Source organism: Ranitomeya imitator, chromosome 1 (genome assembly GCF_032444005.1).
Source record: "Ranitomeya imitator isolate aRanImi1 chromosome 1, aRanImi1.pri, whole genome shotgun sequence".
NCBI lineage: Eukaryota > Metazoa > Chordata > Amphibia > Anura > Dendrobatidae > Ranitomeya > Ranitomeya imitator.
Window position 1 is genome coordinate 1,593,279 of NC_091282.1, and position 20,469 is coordinate 1,613,747.

Consider the following 20,469-nt stretch of genomic DNA (forward strand, 5'->3'; position numbering starts at 1 on the left):
TCCGTGTGTGGCCGCTCACCTTGTACAACCTGTAGTAATGCACAGCAACGTCCTCCAGTCTCGATGCCTCTTTTATATACATCAGATGTGCTTCCGATACGTTCACTGCAAACTGGTCGCAGTGGATATTGGGAATGTGCTTTAATATATAATCTTTCCCCCTCTTTTTAATTACCTGCAGAAACGTCAAACCAGCAAGTGAATTATAATAATAATAATAATAATAATTTTTATTTATATAGCGCCAACATATTCCGCAGCGCTTTACAAATTATAGAGGGGACTTGTACAGACAATAGACATTACAGCATAACAGAAATACAGTTCAAAACAGATACCAGGAGGAATGAGGGCCCTGCTGCTCGCAAGCTACAAACTATGAGGAAAAGGGGAGACACGAGAGGTGGATGGTAACAATTGCTTTAGTTATTCGGACCGGCCATAGTGTAAGGCTCGGGTGTTCATGTAAAGCTGCATGAACCAGTTATCTGCCTAAGTATGTAGCAGTACAGACACAGAGGGCTATTAACTGCATAAAGTGTATGAGAACATGATGCGAGGAACCTGATTTTTTCTTTTTTTTTTTAAATAGGCCACACAGGGATCGTTAGGTTAATGCATTGAGGCGGTAGGCCAGTCTGAACAAATGAGTTTTTAGGGCACGCTTAAAACTGTGGGGATTGGGGATTAATCGTATTAACCTAGGTAGTGCATTCCAAATAATCGGCGCAGCACGTGTAAAGTCTTGGAGACGGGAGTGGGAGGTTCTGATTATTGAGGATGCTAACCTGAGGTCATTAGCGGAGCGGAGGGCACGGGTAGGGTGGTAGACTGAGACCAGAGAGGAGATGTAGGGTGGTGCTGAGCCATGGAGTGCTTTGTGGATGAGGGTAGTAGTTTTGTACTGGATTCTGGAGTGGATGGGTAACCAGTGTAATGACTGGCACAAGGTAGAGGCATCGGTGTAACGGTTGGTGAGGAATATGATCCTGGCTGCAGCATTCAGGACAGATTGGAGCGGGGACAGTTTGGTAAGAGGGAGGCCGATTAGTAGAGAGTTACAATAGTCCAGACGAGAATGAATAAGTGAAACAGTCAGAGTTTTTGCAGAGTCGAAAGTAAGAAAAGGGCGAATTCTAGAAATGTTTTTGAGATGCAGATAAGAAGAGCGAGCCAGTGATCAGATGTGGGGGGTGAATGAAAGGTCAGAATCAAGGATGACCCCAAGGCAGCGGGCATGTTGCTTTGGAGTAATGGTGGAACCGCACACGGAGATGGCAATGTCAGGCAAAGGTAGGTTAGTAGAGGGAGAGAACACGAGGGGTTCAGTTTTTGACAGGTTCAGTTTCAGATAACATAGTAACATAGTTAGTAAGGCCGAAAAAAGACATTTGTCCATCCAGTTCAGCCTATATTCCATCATAATAAATCCCCAGATCTACGTCCTTCTACAGAACCTAATAATTGTATGATACAATATTGTTCTGCTCCAGGAAGACATCCAGGCCTCTCTTGAACCCCTCGACTGAGTTCGCCATCACCACCTCCTCAGGCAAGCAATTCCAGATTCTCACTGCCCTAACAGTAAAGAATCCTCTTCTATGTTGGTGGAAAAACCTTCTCTCCTCCAGACGCAAAGAATGCCCCCTTGTGCCCATCACCTTCCTTGGTATAAACAGATCCTCAGCGAGATATTTGTATTGTCCCCTTATATACTTATACATGGTTAGATAGAGGGAGGACTGTTATGATAAAGTAATTCAGTACCACAATGGACATAGAGGTCAGAGCACATACAGTGATCTGACAATAACCCAAAAACATAGAACGAGCTCTGAGACGTGGGAACTCTGCTGACCGCAATCCCTAATCCTCTCCAACAACACTAGAGGCAGCCGTGGATTGCGCCTAACGCTCCCTATGCAACTCGGCACAGCCTGAGAAACTAGCTAGCCTGAAGATAGAAAATAAGCCTATCTTGCCTCAGAGAAATACCCCAAAGGAAAAGGCAGCCCCCACATATAATGACTGTGAGTTAAGATGAAAAGACAAACGTAGAGATGAAATGGATTTAGCAAAGTGAGGCCCGACTTTCTGAACAGAGCGAGGATAGGAAAGGTAACTTTGCGGTCAACACAAAACCCTACAAAAACCACGCAAAGGGGGCAAAAAGACCCTCTGTACCGAACTAACGGCACGGAGGTACACCCTCTGCGTCCCAGAGCTACCAGCAAACAAATAGACAAGCTGGACAGAAAAAAACAGCAAGCAAAATAGCAAAGCAGAACTTAGCTATGCAGAGCAGCAGGCCACAGGACGATCCAGGAGGAAACAGGTCCAATACTGGAACATTGACTGGAGGCCAGGATCAAAGCACTAGGTGGAGTTAAATAGAGCAGCACCTAACGACTTCACCACAACACCTGAGGAAGGAAACTCAGAAGCCGCAGTACCACTTTCCTCCACCAACGGAAGCTCACAGAGAGAATCAGCCGAAGTACCACTTGTGACCACAGGAGGGAGCTCTGCCACAGAATTCACAACAGAGGACATGATGTTAGAGACAGCGGTAAGACAATCACTGGTGTTTTCTAATAAGGCAGGCGTGATAACAGGAGAAGAAGTGTATAATTGGGTGTCGTCAGCATAGAGATGGTACTGGAAACCAAATCTACTGATTGTTTGTCCAATAGGGGCAGTATACAACGAGAAGAGGAGGGGGCCTAGGACTGATCCTTGAGGAACCCCAACAGTAAGGGGAAGGTGAGAGGAGGAGGAACCAGCAAAACATACAGTGAAGGATCGGTCAGAGAGATAGGAGGAGAACCAGGAGAGAACGGTGTCCTTGAGGCCGATGGAGCGGAGCATAGTGAGGAGGAGCTGATGATCCACAGTATCGAATGCTGCAGAGAGATCCAAGAGAATTAGCATGGAGCAGTGACCATTAGATTTAGCTGTTAATAGGTCATTAGAGACTTTAGTGAGGGCAGTTTCAGTAGAGTGTAAAGAGCGGAAGCCAGATTGAAGAGGGTTGAGAAGAGAGTTATCTGAGAGATAGCGGGTAAGACGGGAGTGGACCAGGCGTTCGAGGAGTTTAGAGATGAAGGGAAGATTAGAGAAAGGTCTATAATTAGCGGCACAGTTTTGGTCGAGGGATGGTTTTTTTAAGTAATGGATGTATGATGGCATGCTTAAATGAGGAGGGAAAAATACCGGAAGTGAGGGAAAGGTTGAATATTTTTGTTAGGTGAGAGGTGACAGCCGGGGAAAGGGACTGGAGGAGATGTGACGGAATGGGGTCACTGGTGCAAGTGGTCGGGCGAGAAGATGCAAGGAGACTGATTACTTCTTCTTCTGTAACTGGTTCAAAGTCAGAGAGTGAACTAGATGCAGTGGAGGAGGGAGGACAGTGCATGGTATGAAGAGATTGGGAGATGATTTCCTGTCGAATGTGGTCAATTTTTTCTTTGAAGTAATTGGCCAGATTGTCAGCACGGAGATCCGTGGTTGGGGCCTGCTCTCTTGGGTTGAGTAGGGACTGGAACGTTTCAAAGAGACGTTTAGGGTTATTGGACAGGGAGGTGATGAGGTGTTAGGTTTGTTTGGAGAGGTGAAGGGCAGAATTGTATGTCTTTAGCATGAACTTATAATGGATGAAATCTTCGGGTAGATTAGATTTTCTCCACAGACGTTCTGCGCACCTGGAGCACCGCTGCAGGAAACGTGTTTGCAGCGTGTGCCACGGTTGTTGCCGTCTGTGCCGAGTTGTTTTATGTATAGGAGGAGCAGCTTCATCCAGAGCACTTTGCAGGGTTTCATTGTAATGCTTCAGAGCAAAATCAGGACATGAGATGGAGAAGATTGGGGCCAATGAGGACTGCAGGTTCTTCATAAGTTTCTGGGTGTTAATGGCCTGTATGTTTCTATAAGTGTGGAAAGTGAGGGTGACCTGCGGGATGGCAGTTCTTGATAGAGAATGAAACAAGGTTGTGGTCAGAGAGTGGGAGAGGGGAGTTTGTGAAATCATCCACTGAGCAAAGTCGGGAGAAGACCAAGTCAAGGGAGTTTCCATCTTCATGTGTTGGAGAGTTAGTATGCTGCGAGAGGCCGAAAGAGGAGGATAGAGATAAAAGGTGAGAAGCAGATGGGGAGAGGGGAGAAGCAATGGGGATGTTGAAATCACCCATGATAAGGGTGGGGGTGTCACAGGAGAGAAAGTGTGGAAGCCAGGTGGCAAAGTGATCCAGGAACTGATGAGAGGGGACGGGATGACGATACACCACCGCCACTCGCATGGAGAAGGGGACGTAGAGTCTGACCACATGGACCTCAAAGGAAGGGAAGACAAGTGAGGGCACTTGGGGGATAACTTGGAAAGTACATTTGGGTGAAAGGAGCAGACCAACGCCTCCACCTGCTCTGTTGTCCGATCTTGGGGTATGAGAAAAATGTAGTCCACCATATGAAAGAGCAGCAGCAGCGGTGGTGTCTGACTGCTGGATCTAGGTTTCAGTAAGAGCCAGGAGATTAAGAGAATTAGAAAGGAAGAAGTCATGAATGAAGGAGAGTTTATTACACACAGAGCGAGAATTCCAAAGGGCACAATTGAAAGATACAGAAGGCATGCATGGAATATTAATAAGGTTAGAGGGGTTTCTGGGTGTAGCAATTGGGAGGTTTGACTGGCTATAACAGGGGGGGCCGGGGTTTGGAGAGATGTCTCCAGCGACTAGGAGAAGGAGGATAGAAAGAGTGAGCAGATGGTTAAGTGATTTGTGAGAGTGTCTGTTGTGTTGGATGGTGGGACTGAATGGATCTGTGCTGTTAAGCAATGTGAACAGAGCGTGAGTGCTATACAAAGGAGAGGCAAGGACAGAGGGGCCGATATGGATGGTGTATAGAGAGTTAATGCAAGGGCGGTGAATGTGAGTGAATGCAGCAGAATTTAAAAAAAAAACCTAAAAAAAAATTAAAAATCAGAGCGAACAAGTCACAAACAGAAAAGAAGTCTTAAAATCTATTGTCAAACAGTCAGTTAATGTGGAGGATGGCCTGGAGAGTGGCTACAGGACATGTCTGTCGTGGAGGACCCAGACCATCCATAGGAGTCAGGGAGAAGGATGCAATGCTGCCTTTACCCTGCGGGGGTGCTGCAGGCAAACTGATAGAGAATATGAAGAGTTTGCGAAATCCATGAGTGTAAAAGTATTGAATACAGTCAGTCTTACCCAAGGAGGGAAGTAGGCTTCTGGTTCAAAGTACTTTCCATGGTGCTTGTTCCTTTTGAAGTTCCCCAGGTCGGCTTGTAGGGCGCAGGCGGCCAGCAGAAAGTAAGCCTCCTCCCTGGCGGTGCTCTGGGACTGCAGGACCTGCTCCCTTAGGTGGCAGTAGTAATAGTACCGCGCCGTCCTGTCACTAGAGGGCGAAACATAACCACATGTAATATATAATGCAGGGAGGGGCACACAGCTTCCACATGGGGCTGGAGGGAGGACCAGGCTTTAGTGCCAGGAATACATTTATTTCCCTCTTTTTATTTTTCTCCTTTGGAATTTTTACATTTTCTGTATCTCATTTATTTGATGGGATCCAGAGGTGGAAACTGGCGTCTAAATAACAGCGCAGCCATTGTGACCGCAGCGCGTCCAGGCCATGTCTGCATGTGTGTAACTGATGAGGCTTATCGTGCCATCAGCCTAAGGGCACACGTTATTCAGGGCAGAAAGCGCCGACAAAACGTCTCCCTCGCCCTTCAGGACCCGGAATGTCCACAAGTAGTCCAGTCATTTCCATGGAGGTCGCGTAATACCGAACCTCCCCTGTGGAGGCGCTGCAGGAAAACTCATACAGATGATAGGCAGAGGTCCTAGCAGCAGGACACCCCCGGCTTTATATTCTGTGACCCTTCCAACAAATATGAATTATACAAAGTTGTGGGTTTCAATAGGGAAAACTATGATATAACGGAGGCTCGTACCTTATTAATCGGCCGTTCTCCACATAGTACTGGACTCGGAAATGAATGATCATCGGAGGGCCGAACTGGTCAGTCCCCTGGAAGAGAAGGATCATCATGAACGGTGCTGGTGGTGGGAGGATTAACGAGCGTTGTCCACCTTCATTCTACCAATTAGCTACTATTTGTAGAAGAACGATACTTTGACATGTGAGAATAGGTTTACAACCAATCAATAGTTTGTACACAACACTGATGTGAAAGGATATAGAATGTCAGCTATGGAATAAAGGATATAGAATGTCAGCTATGAAATAAAGGGTATAGAATGTCAGCTATAGAATAAAGGATATAGAATGTCAGCTATGGAATAAAGGGTATAGAATGTCAGCTATGGAATAAAGGATATAGAATGTCAGCTATGAAATAAAGGGTATAGAATGTCAGCTATGGAATAAAGGATATAGAATGTCAGCTATGAAATAAAGGGTATAGAATGTCAGCTATGGAATAAAGGGTATAGAATGTCAGCTATGGAATAAAGGGTATAGAATGTCAGCTATAGAATAAAGGATATAGAATGTCAGCTATGGAATAAAGGATATAGAATGTCAGCTATGGAATAAAGGGTATAGAATGTCAGCTATGGAATAAAGGGTATAGAATGTCAGCTGTGGAATAAAGGGTATAGAATGTCAGCTGTGGAATAAAGGGTATAGAATGACAGCTATGGAATAAAGGATATAGAATGTCAGCTATGGAATAATGGGTATAGAATGTCAGCTGTGGAATAAAGGATATAGAATGTCAGCTGTGGAATAAAGGGTATAGAATGTCAGCTATGGAATAAAGGGTATAGAATGTCAGCTATGGAATAAAGGGTATATAATGTCAGCTATGGAATAAAGGATATAGAATGTCAGCTGTGGAATAAAGGGTATAGAATGTCAGCTATGGAATAAAGGATATAGAATGTCAGCTGTGGAATAAAGGGTATAGAATGTCAGCTATGGAATAAAGGGTATAGAATGTCAGCTATGGAATAAAGGATATAGAATGTCAGCTATGGAATAAAGGGTATAGAATGTCAGCTATGGAATAAAGGGTATATAATGTCAGCTATGGAATAAAGGGTATAGAATGTCAGCTATGGAATAAAGGGTATAGAATGTCAGCTATGGAATAAAGGGTATAGAATGTCAGCTATGGAATAAAGGGTATAGAATGTCAGCTATGGAATAAAGGATATAGAATGTCAGCTATGGAATAAAGGGTATAGAATGTCAGCTGTGGAATAAAGGGTATAGAATGTCAGCTGTGGAATAAAGGGTATAGAATGTCAGCTATGGAATAAAGGGTATAGAATGTCAGCTATGGAATAAAGGGTATATAATGTCAGCTATGGAATAAAGGGTATAGAATGTCAGCTATGGAATAAAGGGTATAGAATGTCAGCTATGGAATAAAGGGTATAGAATGTCAGATATGGAATAAAGGGTATAGAATGTCAGGTATGGAATAAAGGGTATAGAATGTCAGCTATGGAATAAAGGGTATAGAATGTCAGCTATGGAATAAAGGGTATAGAATGTCAGCTATGGAATAAAGGGTATATAATGTCAGCTATGGAATAAAGGGTATAGAATGTCAGCTATGGAATAAAGGGTATACAATGTCAGCTATGGAATAAAGGATATAGAATGTCAGCTATGGAATAAAGGGTATAGAATGTCAGCTATGGAATAAAGGGTATAGAATGTCAGATATGGAATAAAGGGTATAGAATGTCAGCTATGGAATAAAGGGTATAGAATGTCAGCTATGGAATAAAGGGTATAGAATGTCAGCTATGGAATAAAGGGTGTCACGATATTGTATGAAATATCATATAAGTTTAGTTGCTCTTCAGCTCATGAGGTGGGCTAAGCCCCCCTTCTCTCTCTGGCTCTCCTTGTTTCTCTGTGTGCTACGGAATGTATGTTAGAAGGGGGTTTTATTGCCCTGGGGTCATAAATTCCAGGCTCGACGAAAGTCACTCGCCCCCTCCCAACTGCACCAGCTGGAACTGGAAAAATTTGTTTGTTATGACTATGACATGTTTTATAGCGAAGTTATAGAAAGTAGACAAATTTAAGGTTGAAGTACTCAGAATGTAGAGAGAGGAGGGTCTGGATAAGCCAGCCTTTCTGTGATGTCACAGGCTGCAGGTTTTAAGTTTCTGGCAGGCTCCCAGCAGTCACTTCTTGTCTTTTTCCTGGAGAGCCCGGAGCATGTCCAATGAACTGGGACGTATGGGAGCTCCACTAGCCTGGTTGCCTGCAATTCTCTGAGAACATGTGAGTGTTATATTTTCTCCTGTAATCCCTTTATGTTATAAGTACCTTGTTGTCACGATATGGTATGAAATATCATAAGTAGTTCTCTTGCTAGCCTGCGTGGGCTAAGCCCCCCTTCTTGGAGTAACAGTTTGTAGCTGCCAATTCCTGGCTTTCCTTCTCCGAGAGTGTGGGGAGTTTTATGGCCGAACGGTATTTACGACCAGGTTAGAATCTTCCACTAGCTGGACAATGGAAAAGTGGCTCCAAAAATTCATGAAAGATTCTTTGTTTAGTTTTTGTTAGATATCAGGCAAACGATTTAAGCTAGAAATACGAAAATATATATTCGTATTCTCACTCGGTATATCTACCCATCCCTTGAAACTCGGGCTTCTAACTCCATCTGGTAAAGAAGTAGGGTTTTCTCTGTAAATATGTATCCCAGATAGGACATATTTGATCTCATTAGAATGCTCACGTTAATCCGAGATGAATTATGAGTATGTTAGGACTCTGACATGTTTTGTAGTGAAGTTATAGAAATCAGAGAAAATAGTTTAAAGTTTACTCAGAAGGTAGAGAGAGGAGGGTCTGGATAAGCCTGCCTTTCTGTGATGTCACAGCCTTGAAGTTATAACTGTCTGCACACATCCCCAGCTCAGCCCTTCTGCTTGATTCTTCTTCCTGACTTCTTGTCTTCTCCTGGAGGAGCTCAGCACGTCCAAATGAGCTGGGACATATGGAAAACTCCACTAGCCTGGTTGCCTGCAATGTTTTGAACATGTGAGTGTTATCTTTTCTCATTTATTCCCTTTATGTTATAATTACCCTTGTACATATTTGCAATTGTCTCATTTGTAACATCTTTATAAAATATTTTTGATAAAGCACTGCCTAATCTTTTAATGGGATATACTATAATATGTTAGTTCATTTCTCCATGCTCTAAAAGCCGTACCCTGTCTTTTGAAGAGAATTAAGCTACTGTGTTGGGTTAGCTTCGGACCCGTTTAATCGAAGCTGGTGGCAGCGAGAGTGCGCTGACTTTTGGGTTACGCTGAAGGGACTGCGGCATTGATAATTATTGTTCCTGCCTGAGTGGGAGTAGTTATCGCGTCGCTGCAGCGTGCCCAATAGCCAGTACATAGCAGGCAGCCTTTCTGGTGACTAATTACCCAGGGTGCAGTACCTAATATGACCTGAGAGTAAGGGGGCGCCAGAGAGCTGCAAATGTTAAGTGGAACTGTAAGCGGGATATACATAAATCCCTGCAGTTCGTGGTATATAGAAAAGCAGTGGGATACCTAAAATAAGCCCCTGCTGTAAACTAAGAGGTCAATAGCCTTGTGTGTGTTTCTCATCACATTGTCAGCAGTGGAGGGATAACTAAGATAAGCCCCCCTGCACATGTTATAGCCGTCTGTTGGCCTAAAGTCACCCCGACCCTTGACGTAGGGGTGACGGTCACGGTGTGAATCCTGACCAATTCGTGACAGCGGTCAGGGGAATCGTGACACAAGGTGTACCGTAGAAAGTTCCGGACCCTCCAACGTGGCCCACACGACAGTTACAGTGATGTGGTGCATGGACTGGGGACCCACTTTGACCAGTGGACCCAAGGACTGTCAGTGACCACCTTTGCACAGCTGCGAGACCTGATGATCAAAGACCAGTTCTTTCATCTTTGCCCAGCTGAGGTGCGGCAGTTCGTGATGGACAGAGAACCCAAAGACGTGACGAAAGCAGCGCAGATTGCCGATGCCTATGAGGCCAACCGTAAATCGGAAGTGCGGAAGCCAGTCACCACCAGCTGGAGAGGGGGTAAGCCTGCAACCAACGCCAGTACCCCTGCCAGCCAACACACCAGAGGTCCTGTCCCCGTAGCCAACAACACCAGACCTACCACCGAACCTCGCACGTGTTACACCTGCCATCAGACTGGTCATATCAGTCCCTCCTGCCCAACCAAGCAGAAGAACAGCCAAGCCAAGGCCCCAGGGCCTAATGCAGCAGTTCTTTTGGTGGGTGGTGTGGTTGGGAGGGTGTGTGACAACGTACAGCACGTCACTGTGGGAGGCCATGTTGCTACAGGCCTCAAAGACACCGGGGCTGAACGAACCCTCATCCGACCCGAACTGGCGGGCCCTGAAGAAATCATTCCGGGGAAAACCCTAACTATCACTGGGATTGGGGGCATCAGCTGTCCCTTACCGATGGCCCGGGTTTTTATTGATTGGGGTGCCGGGAGCGGGGTGAAGGAAGTGGGGCTGTCTGATAATTTGCCCACTGATGTTTTGTTGGGGACTGATTTGGGGGTTGCATACTACGTCCCTGACACCCCTCCCCAATCTACTAATAAGGGTAACGTTAACCCTGTTGATGATGATGATGATGATGATGATGGGAAATCACATGTGTTACCTGACCATGCTTTATCTTGTAATGATGCATCTAATAACCATTTTTTTCCTAGGATTGATGGTGAAAATGTTGTACCTGTGCCAGCTGAACCTGATAATGATTTTTCTGTGAAGGTTAATGTGTCCATAGGTACAGGCGTGCCCAGCCACGTCGCTCTGCGGAGTGAGACGGCTGAGGAACCCCTAACAGGGGCAAGTGTCGGTGCTACAGGAAATGGGGAGATGCATGGGAACCGTGAGGAAGGTGATGCCATGAGAAGGACCAGTGCCACCGAGGAAGGTAACTGGCCCATAAGTAGCACTGCCCCTGGAGTGTTGGGGGTGGATGGGGAGGTCGAGCCCATAGCAGCATCGGCTGATGGGCCTGTAGAAACCCCCGGGGAGACAGCCTACGTAGCTGCTGTCACCCGCAGTCAGAGTGCCCGGAACGCAGATAACTGTCTGCCTTCCGGTCCCTCCTCAGTCATTACTGTGACTGAACCAGAGGTGGACCCAGAGCAGGTCCAAGAGGGTTCCCGTGGGGAAGGGACCCTGACATCGCTTCTGGCTTCCCCTAGCCAGGAGTTTCAGGCCGCTCTGCACACAGATGCGAGCCTAGAGAGTTTGAGACAACTCGCCGGGACGCGCTTCTCCGAGACTGATAAGGAGAAGGTGTTCTGGGAACAAGGAAGGTTGTACCGGGACACAGTACCCGGAGAATCACAAAAGGAGTGGTTGAGGGAAAGACAGCTGGTCGTCCCACAGCAATTCCGGGGTGAGTTGTTGCGGATTGCCCATGAGATCCCGCTAGCTGGACACTTGGGGATCAGCAAAACTAAGGCCCGGCTGTCTCAACACTTCTATTGGCCGAAGATGGGGACAGATGTGTCAAACTACTGCCGCTCCTGTGTCACCTGTCAAAGGGTGGGGAAAGCGGGGCCTGCTATTAAGGCTCCCCTGATCCCTTTGCCAGTGATAGAGGAGCCTTTCCAGAGGATCGCGGTGGACATTGTGGGCCCGCTGGCCGTCCCCAGCAGCTCTGGAAAGCAATTCATCCTTACTGTGGTAGACTACGCTACCCGGTACCCAGAGGCAGTAGCTCTGTCGTCAACTAGGGCAGATAAGGTGGCGGATGCCCTGTTGGCCATCTTTTCACGTGTAGGGTTTCCCAGGGAAATGCTTACTGATCAAGGGACCCAATTTATGTCTCGCCTAATGGAGCCTCTCTGTAAGAGAATGCAGGTGAAGCACCTGGTATCGAGTGCGTATCACCCACAGACCAATGGCTTGTGTGAACGCTTCAATGGTACCCTCAAACAGATGCTACGCATGCTGGTTGAGACTCAATGGCGCGACTGGGAGCGGTACCTCCCACACCTGCTGTTCGCTTACCGAGAGGTTCCGCAGGCCTCGACGGGGTTCTCCCCCTTCGAGCTCCTGTACGGCAGGCGAGTCCGGGGACCCCTTGGGTTGGTAAGAGAATCCTGGGAAGAGGAGCCGAACCCTTCTGAAGTGTCCATAGTGGAGTATGTCATGCGCTTCCGTGACAAGATGCAGACCTTGACGCAGTTGGTGCATGACAACATGACGCAGGCTCAGGCTGACCAGAAGCACTGGTACGACCAGAACGCCCGGGAGCGGACCTACCACGTGGGTCAAAAGGTGTGGGTGCTGGTCCCCGTACCAACGGATAAGCTTCAGGCAGCCTGGGAGGGCCCGTACGTCGTCCACCAACAGCTCAACCCGGCCACTTACGTGGTCACGCTTGACCACGCTCGGGGTAGGCGAAAGGCCTTTCACGTCAACATGATGAAGGCTCATCACGAACGTGAACCTTTCGTCCTACCGGTCTGCAGCTTGCCCGAAGACGGTGAGGAAGACACCCTCCTGGACTTGCTGGCCCAAGCCAAGGCCAATGGGTCCATCGAGGATGTGGAGGTAAGCGCCTCATTAACTGAATTCCAGCGGTTGCAGTTGCAAACCACACTGGAACCCTTCCGGGTCGTGTTCTGCAACCGACCTGGGAGGACTCTCACATGTTCAAAACATTGCAGGCAACCAGGCTAGTGGAGTTTTCCATATGTCCCAGCTCATTTGGACGTGCTGAGCTCCTCCAGAAGAAGACAAGAAGTCCAGAAGAAGAAATCAAGCAGAGAGACTGAGGATGTGTGCAGACAGTTATAACTTCAAGGCTGTGACATCACAGAAAGGCTGGCTTATCCAGACCCTCCTCTCTCTACCTTCTGAGTAAACTTTAAACTATTTTCTCTGATTTCTATAACTTCACTACAAAACATGTCAGAGTCCTAACAAACTCATAATTCATCTCGGATTAACGTGAGCGTTCTAATGAGATCAATCATGTCCTATCTGGGATACATATTTACAGAGAAAACCCTACTTCTTTACCAGACATAATAATACTAAAGCCAGCATATTAAGAATAATACAATAACACGATGGAATCTACAAGATAATATATGCTATATATGGATAGATAATAGGGGCCAGCTGCCAATCAATATATGAGAAACACAAAACGAAGACACAAGCAGCCATATGGTCCCATAAAATACATTCTTTATTAAATATAAAAAAATATAAAAATCACCAGACAAGAAACAGGTGTACAGAGGGGAAGTAACAGTACGCACCAATGGTAATGGCAAAAAACAGGCCTGAAAGACGATCCATAGACCACACTGCTGAACTAGCAATATGCTAGAAAAAGGTTTCCCATATCACATGTGAATAGGGTAGTAGTATATTATATACAGGGCTAGTGCCCTCATGCAGGGAATACTAACATCGATGTACTTACAGCAGACAATGGTGGTCCAGGGAACGAACAGGCAGGCCTAACCCCAACGCGCGTTTCGGAGCGCACCGCTCCTTCTTCTGATGAAGGAGCGGTGTGCTCCGAAACGCGCGTTGGGGTCAGGCCTGCCTGTTCGTTCCCTGGACCACCATTGTCTGCTGTAAGTACATCGCTGCACTGTGCTTAGATGTTAGTATTCCCTGCATGAGGGCACTAGCCCTGTATATAATAGCCCTGTTTTTTGCCATTACCATTGGTGCGTACTGTTACTTCCCCTCTGTACACCTGTTTCTTGTCTGGTGATTTTTATATTTTTTATATTTAATAAAGAATGTATTTTATGGGACCATATGGCTGCTTGTGTCTTCGTTTTGTGTTTCTTTACCAGACGGAGTTAGAAGCCCGAGTTTCAAGGGATGGGTAGATACACCGAGTTGGACTAAGAATATATATTTTCGTATTTCTAGCTTAAATCGTTTGCCTAATATCTAACAAAAACTAAACAAAGAATCTTTCATGAATTTTTGGAGCCACTTTTCCATTGTCCAGCTAGTGGAAGATTCTAACCTGGTCGTAAATACCGTTCGGCCATAAAACTCCCCACACTCTCTGAGAAGGAAAGCCAGGATTTGGCAGCTACAAACTGTTACTCCAAGAAGGGGGCTTAGCCCACGCAGGCTAGCAAGAGAACTACTTATGATATTTCATACCATATCGTGACAGCATCCAACGCCAGTACCCCTGCCAACCAACACACCAGAGGTCCTGGCCCTGTGGCCAACAACACCAGACCTACCACCGAACCCCGCAAGTGTTACTTCTGCAATCAGACTAGTCATATCAGTACCCACTGTCCAGACAAGCAGAAGAACCTCCCAGCCAAGGCCCCAGGGCCTAATGCAGCAGTTCTTTTGGTGGGTGGTGTGGTTAGGAGGGTGTGTGACAACGTACAGCACGTCACTGTGGGAGGCCATGTTGCTACAGGCCTCAAGGACACCGGGGCTGAAAGAACCCTCATCCGACCCGAACTGGCGGCCCCTGAAGAAATCATTCCGGGGAAAACCCTAACTGTCACTGGGATTGGGGGCATCAGCTGTCCCTTACCGATGGCCCGGGTTTATATCGATTGGGGTGCCGGGAGCGGGGTGAAGGAAGTGGGGCTGTCTGATAATTTGCCCACTGATGTTTTGTTGGGGACTGATTTGGGGAGGATGGTTGCATACTACGTTCCTGACACCGCTCCCCAATCTGCTAATAAGGGTAACATTAACCCTGATGATGATGATGATGGGAAATCGCATGTGTTACCTGACCATGCTTTATCTTGTAATGATGCATCTAATAACCATTTTTTTCCTAGGATTGATGGTGAAAATGTTGTACCTGTGCCAACTGAACCTGATAATGATTTTTCTGTGAAGGTTAATGTCCATATGTACAGGCGTGCCCAGCCACGTCGCTCTGCGGAGTGAGACGGCTGAGGAACCCCTAACAGGGGCAATTGTTGGTGCTACAGGAAATGTGGAGATGCATGGGAATCGTGAGGAAGGTGATGCCATGAAAGTGACCAGTGCCACCGAGGAAGGTAACTGGCCCATAAGTAGCACTGCCCCTGGAGTGTTGGGGGTGGATGGGGAGGTAGAGCCCATAGCAGCGCCAGCTGATGGGTCTGTAGAAACCCCCGGGGAGACAGCCTACGTAGCTGCTGTCACCCGCAGTCAGAGTGCCCGGAACGCAGATAACTGTAGGCCTTCCGAACCCTCCTCAGTCATCAGTGTGACTGAACCAGAGGTGAACCCAGAACAGGTCCAAGAGGGTTCCCGTGGGGAAGGGACCCTGACATCGCTTCTGGTTTCCCCTAGCCAGGAGTTTCAGGCCGCCCTGCGCACAGATGCGAGCCTAGAGAGTTTGAGACAACTCGCTGAGACGCCCACCTCCGAGACTGATAAGGAGAGGGTGTTCTGGGAACGAGGAAGGTTATACCGGGAGACCGTACTCGGAGAATCGCAAAAGGAGTGGTTGAGGGATAGACAGCTGGTCGTCCCGCAGCAATTCCGGGGTGAGTTGTTACGGATTGCCCATGAGATCCCGCAAGCTGGACACTTGGGGATCAGCAAAACTAAGGCCCGGCTGTCTCAACACTTCTATTGGCCTAAGATGGGGACAGATGTGTCAAACTACTGCCGCTCCTGTATCACTTATCAAAGAGTGGGGAAGGCAGGGCCTGCTCTTAAGGCTCCCCTGATCCCTTTACCAGTGATAGAGGAGCCTTTCCAGAGAATCGCGGTTGACATTGTGGGCCCGCTGGCCGTCCCCAGCAGCTCTGGAAAGCAATACATCCTTACTGTGGTAGACTACGCTACCCGGTACCCAGAGGCAGTAGCTCTGTCGTCAACTAGGGCAGATAAGGTGGCGGATGCCCTGTTAGCCATCTTTTCACGTGTAGGATTTCCCAGGGAAATGCTTACTGATCAAGGGACCCAATTTATGTCTCGCCTAATGGAGGCTCTCTGTAAGAGAATGCAGGTGAAGCACCTGGTATCGAGTGCGTATCACCCACAGACCAATGGCTTCTGTGAACGCTTCAATGGTACCCTCAAACAGATGCTACGCATGCTGGTTGAGACCCAAGGGCGTGACTGTACGTCGTCCACCAACAGCTCAACCCGGTCACCTACGTGGTCACGCTTGACCATGCTTGGGGTAGGCGAAAGGCCTTTCACTTCAACATGATGAAGGCTCATCACGAACGTGAACCTTTCGTTCCTACCAGTCTGCAGCTTGCCCGAAGACGGGGAGGAAGACACCCTCCTGGACATGCTGGCCCAAGCCATGGCCAATGGGTCCATCGAGGACGTGGAGGTAAGCGCCTCGTTAACTGAACCCCAGCGGTTGCAGTTGCAAACCACACTGGAACCCTTCCGGGTCGTGTCCTCCAACCGACCTGGGAGGACTGAGTTAGCAGTCCACGAGGTGGACACCGGGAATCACGCCCCACTACGGCGAACACCCTATCGAATCTCTGACCAGGTGCAGCAGATTATGCGCCAAGAGATCGATGAGATGTTACAGCTGGGGGTGATTCGACGGTCAAAGAGCGCGTGGGCATCACCTGTAGTTCTCGTGCCAAAGAAGGAACGGATTACCCCATTCTGCGTGGACTACAGGGGGCTCAACGCCTTTACAGCCTCTGACGCGCACCCCATGCAGCGCATCAAGGAGCTGCTTGAGAAGTTAGCTGGTGCAAAATACCTGACGATAATGGATCTGAGTCGAGGATACTGGCAGATTCCCCTGAGCCCCGAGGCGCAGGAGAAGTCCGCTTTTATCACACCCTTTGGACTGTACGAGTCCACGGTCATGCCCTTCGGCATGAAGAATGCCCCTGTCACTTTTCAGCGGATGGTCAACCTCCTGCTTCAGGGACTGGAGAAATACGCCGTGGCGTACTTGGATGACATTGCCATCTTCAGTTCCTCCTGGGAGGAACACCTGCAGCATCTCGAGGAGGTGCTCAGGCGAATTCACCAAGCAGGACTGACTATCAAGCCGGGAAAGTGCCAGATGGGCATGAGGGAGGTCCACTACCTGGGGCACCGGGTAGGTGGAAACACCCTGAAGCCAGAGCCTGAGAAAGTGGGCGCTATCGTGAACTGGCCCACTCCCGTGACCAAGAAACAGGTAATGTCCTTCCTGGGCACTGCAGGGTACTATAGGCGTTTCGTACAGCACTATAGTAGCCTGGCAAAACCCTTGACGGACCTCACCAGGAAGAAGCTACCCCACATCGTCAACTGGACAGATGGCTGTGAGGGGGTCTTCCAGGCGTTGAAAACAGCACTGTGCAACGCCCCTGTGTTGAAAGCAGTTGACAGCAGTCGACCCTTCTTGGTGCAGACTGACGCCAGTGAGTTTGGCCTTGGTGCTGTGCTCAGCCAGGTTGACTCGGAGGACCAAGGGCACCCCGTGTTATACCTGAGCCTGAAACTTTTGCCAAGGGAAGTGGCCTACTCCACCATCGAGAAGAAGTGCCTGGCCATAGTCTGGGCCCTGTAGTGCTTGCAGCCCTACTTGTACGATCGCGCCTTCACTGTGGTGACCGACCACAACCCTCTGCGCTGGCTAAACGCCATGTGTGGAACCATCGGCAGGTTGCTAAGCTGGAGCCTTGCCCTTCAGCAGTTTGACTTCACCATTGAACACAAAACGGGCAGGGAGCATGGGAATGCAGATGGACTGTCCCGCCATGGCGAACCTACTGAGGTGCGCATGGAGGCATACCGAGGGGTTCTGCCTCCGTAACGCACACCAAAAGGGGGAGGTGTCACGATATTGTATGAAATATCATATAAGTTTAGTTGCTCTTCAGCTCATGAGGTGGGCTAAGCCCCTCTTCTCTCTCTGGCTCTCCTTGTTTCTCTGTGTGCTACGGAATGTATGTTAGAAGGGGGTTTTATTGCCCTGGGGTCATAAATTCTAGGCTCGACGAAAGTCACTTGCCCCCTCCCAACTGCACCAGCTGGAACTGGAAAAATGGCTCCAAAATTCATGGAAGTCCTTTGTTCCATTATTGTAAGAGATTAGGCAAACGATTTAAGCTAGAAATAGGAAAAATATATATTCTTTACGTCCCTCGGCGGATCTATCCGCCACTCTAAACATGAGCTTCTAACTCCATCTGGTAAAGAAGTAGGGATTTCTCTGTAAATATGTATCCCAGATAGGACATATTTGATATCATTAGAATGCCCACGTTAATTCGAGATGAATGCTGGGTTTGTTATGACTATGACATGTTTTGTAGCGAAGTTATAGAAAGTAGACAAATTTAAGGTTGAAGTACTCAGAATGTAGAGAGCGGAGGGTCTGGATAAGCCAGCCTTTCTGTGATGTCACAGGCTGCAGGTTTTAAGTTTCTGGCAGGCTCCCAGCAGTCACTTCTTGTCTTTTTCCTGGAGAGCCCGGAGCATGTCCAATGAACTGGGACGTATGGGAGCTCCACTAGCCTGGTTGCCTGCAATGCTCTGAGAACATGTGAGTGTTATCTTTTCTCCTGTAATCCCTTTATGTTATAATTACCTTGTACATATTTGCAATTGTCTCATTTGTAACATCTTTGTAAAATATTTTGATAAAGCATTGCCTAAATTTTGTGGGGTATATTATTTAATACTAGTTCTTTCTCCATGCTCTAAAAACATACCCCAAGTCTCCTGAAGGGAATTACGCTACTGTGTTGGGTTAGCTTTGGACCCGTTTAATCGAAGCTGGTGGCAGCATACATTTGTGCAGGCTTTTGGGTGATGTTGTAGCGACTGCGGCGTTAATAATTATTGTTCCTGTCTGAGTGGGAGTAGTTTATCGCATTGCTGCAGTGTGCCCAATAGCCAGTACATAGCAGGCAGCCTGTCTGGCGACTAATTACCCAGGGTGCAGTACCTAATCTGACCTGAGAGTAAGGGGGGCGCCAGAGAGCTGCAAGTGTTAAGTGGAACTGTAAGCGGGATATACATAAATCCCTGCAGTTCGTGGTATATTGAAGAGCAGTGGGATACCTAAAATAAGCCCCTGCTGTAAACTAAGAGGTCAATAGCCTTGTGTGTGTTTTTTCATCACATTGTGGAGTACAGGGATAACTAAGATACTGCACATGTGATAGCCGTCTGTTGGCCCAAAGTCACCCCGATCCGTGACGTAGGGGTGACGGTCACGGTGTGAATCGTGACAAAGGGTATAGAATGTCAGCTATGGAATAAAGGATATAGGATGTCAGCTATGGAATAAAGGATATAGGATGTCAGCTATGGAATAAAGGATATAGAATGTCAGCTATGGAATAAAGGATATAGAATGTCAGCTATGGAATAAAGGATATAGGATGTCAGCTATGGAATAAAGGATATAGAATGTCAGCTATGGAATAAAGGATATAGAATGTCAGCTATGGAATAAAGGGTATAGAATGTCAGCTATGGAATAAAGGGTATAGAATGTCAGCTATGGAATAAAGGGTATAGAATGTCAGCTATGGAATAAAGGATATAGAATGTCAGCTATGGAATAAAGGGTATAGAATGTCAGCTATGGAATAAAGGATATAGAATGTCAGCTATGGAATAAAGGGTTAGGATTGTTTTCTATGCAGATACAATTTGTCTCTGTGTGAATTCATCATCCGCTCGAGCATCCTCTTAATAATAATTGGAAACCATTCAATATACTCTGGTCTGCTTGAGACCACCCTAACTGTACGTTCTGGATGCAGCGCGCAGATTTCTTACACTGAATGCCCTCTCCTTCCGGTGCACCGCTGCTGACTTTCCTACCAGGGCACCGGGGTCGCCTCTGCTACCGGGGCACCGCATCACCTCTGCTACCGGGGCACCGCGGTCGCCTCTGCTACCGGGGCACCGCGGTCGCCTCTGCTACCGGGGCACCGCATCACCTCTGCTACCGGGGCACCGCAGTCGCTTCTGCTACCGGGGCACCGCATCACCTCTGCTACATGGGCACCGCAGTCGCCTCTACTACCGGGGCACCGCGGTCGCCTCTTCTACCGGGGCACCTCATCACCTCTGCTACCGGGGCTCCACGGTGCCTCTGCTACCGGGGCACCGCAGTCGCTTCTGCTACCGGGGCACCGCATCACCTCTGCTACCGGGGCACCGCAGTCGCTTCTGCTACCGGGGCACAACAGCCTCCTCTGCTAACGGGGCACCGCGGTCACCTCTGCCACCACGGCACTGCGGCCACCTCTGCCACCGGGGCACCACGGTCGCCTCTGCTATCAGAGCACCGCGGTCGCCTCTGCCACCGGGGCACCGCGGTAGTCATTGTTACTGTGGTATATGTTATGAACAGGTGATTCAGAACCACAATGGACCTAGTGGTTAAGAGCACACAAATGACCTGTTTAGTTACAAACATAGGACGAGCTCTGAGACGTGGGAACTCTGCTGACCGCAATCCCTAATCCTA

At 48.0% G+C, this 20,469-nt stretch overlaps 1 protein-coding gene and 1 long non-coding RNA gene across 4 annotated transcripts in view; one reads left to right on the forward strand and one right to left on the reverse strand.

Annotated features, from left to right (window-relative positions):
• The window catches only part of LOC138657686 (FERM domain-containing protein 6-like), a 227,430-nt gene that overhangs the window by 54,389 nt on the left and 152,572 nt on the right, over positions 1–20,469 (reverse strand). For all 3 annotated transcript variants that reach the window (XM_069745388.1, XM_069745398.1, XM_069745395.1), the window contains 3 exons: positions 5,978–6,054; positions 5,229–5,415; positions 20–175 (listed from right to left, as the gene is read on the reverse strand). In XM_069745388.1, the coding sequence (XP_069601489.1) occupies positions 20–175; positions 5,229–5,415; positions 5,978–6,054 (420 nt within the window). The remainder of the gene's footprint in view (positions 1–19; positions 176–5,228; positions 5,416–5,977; positions 6,055–20,469) is intronic.
• The window catches only part of LOC138657722 (uncharacterized), a 66,247-nt gene that overhangs the window by 10,863 nt on the left and 34,915 nt on the right, over positions 1–20,469 (forward strand). The gene's annotated exons all lie outside the window — the stretch shown is intronic.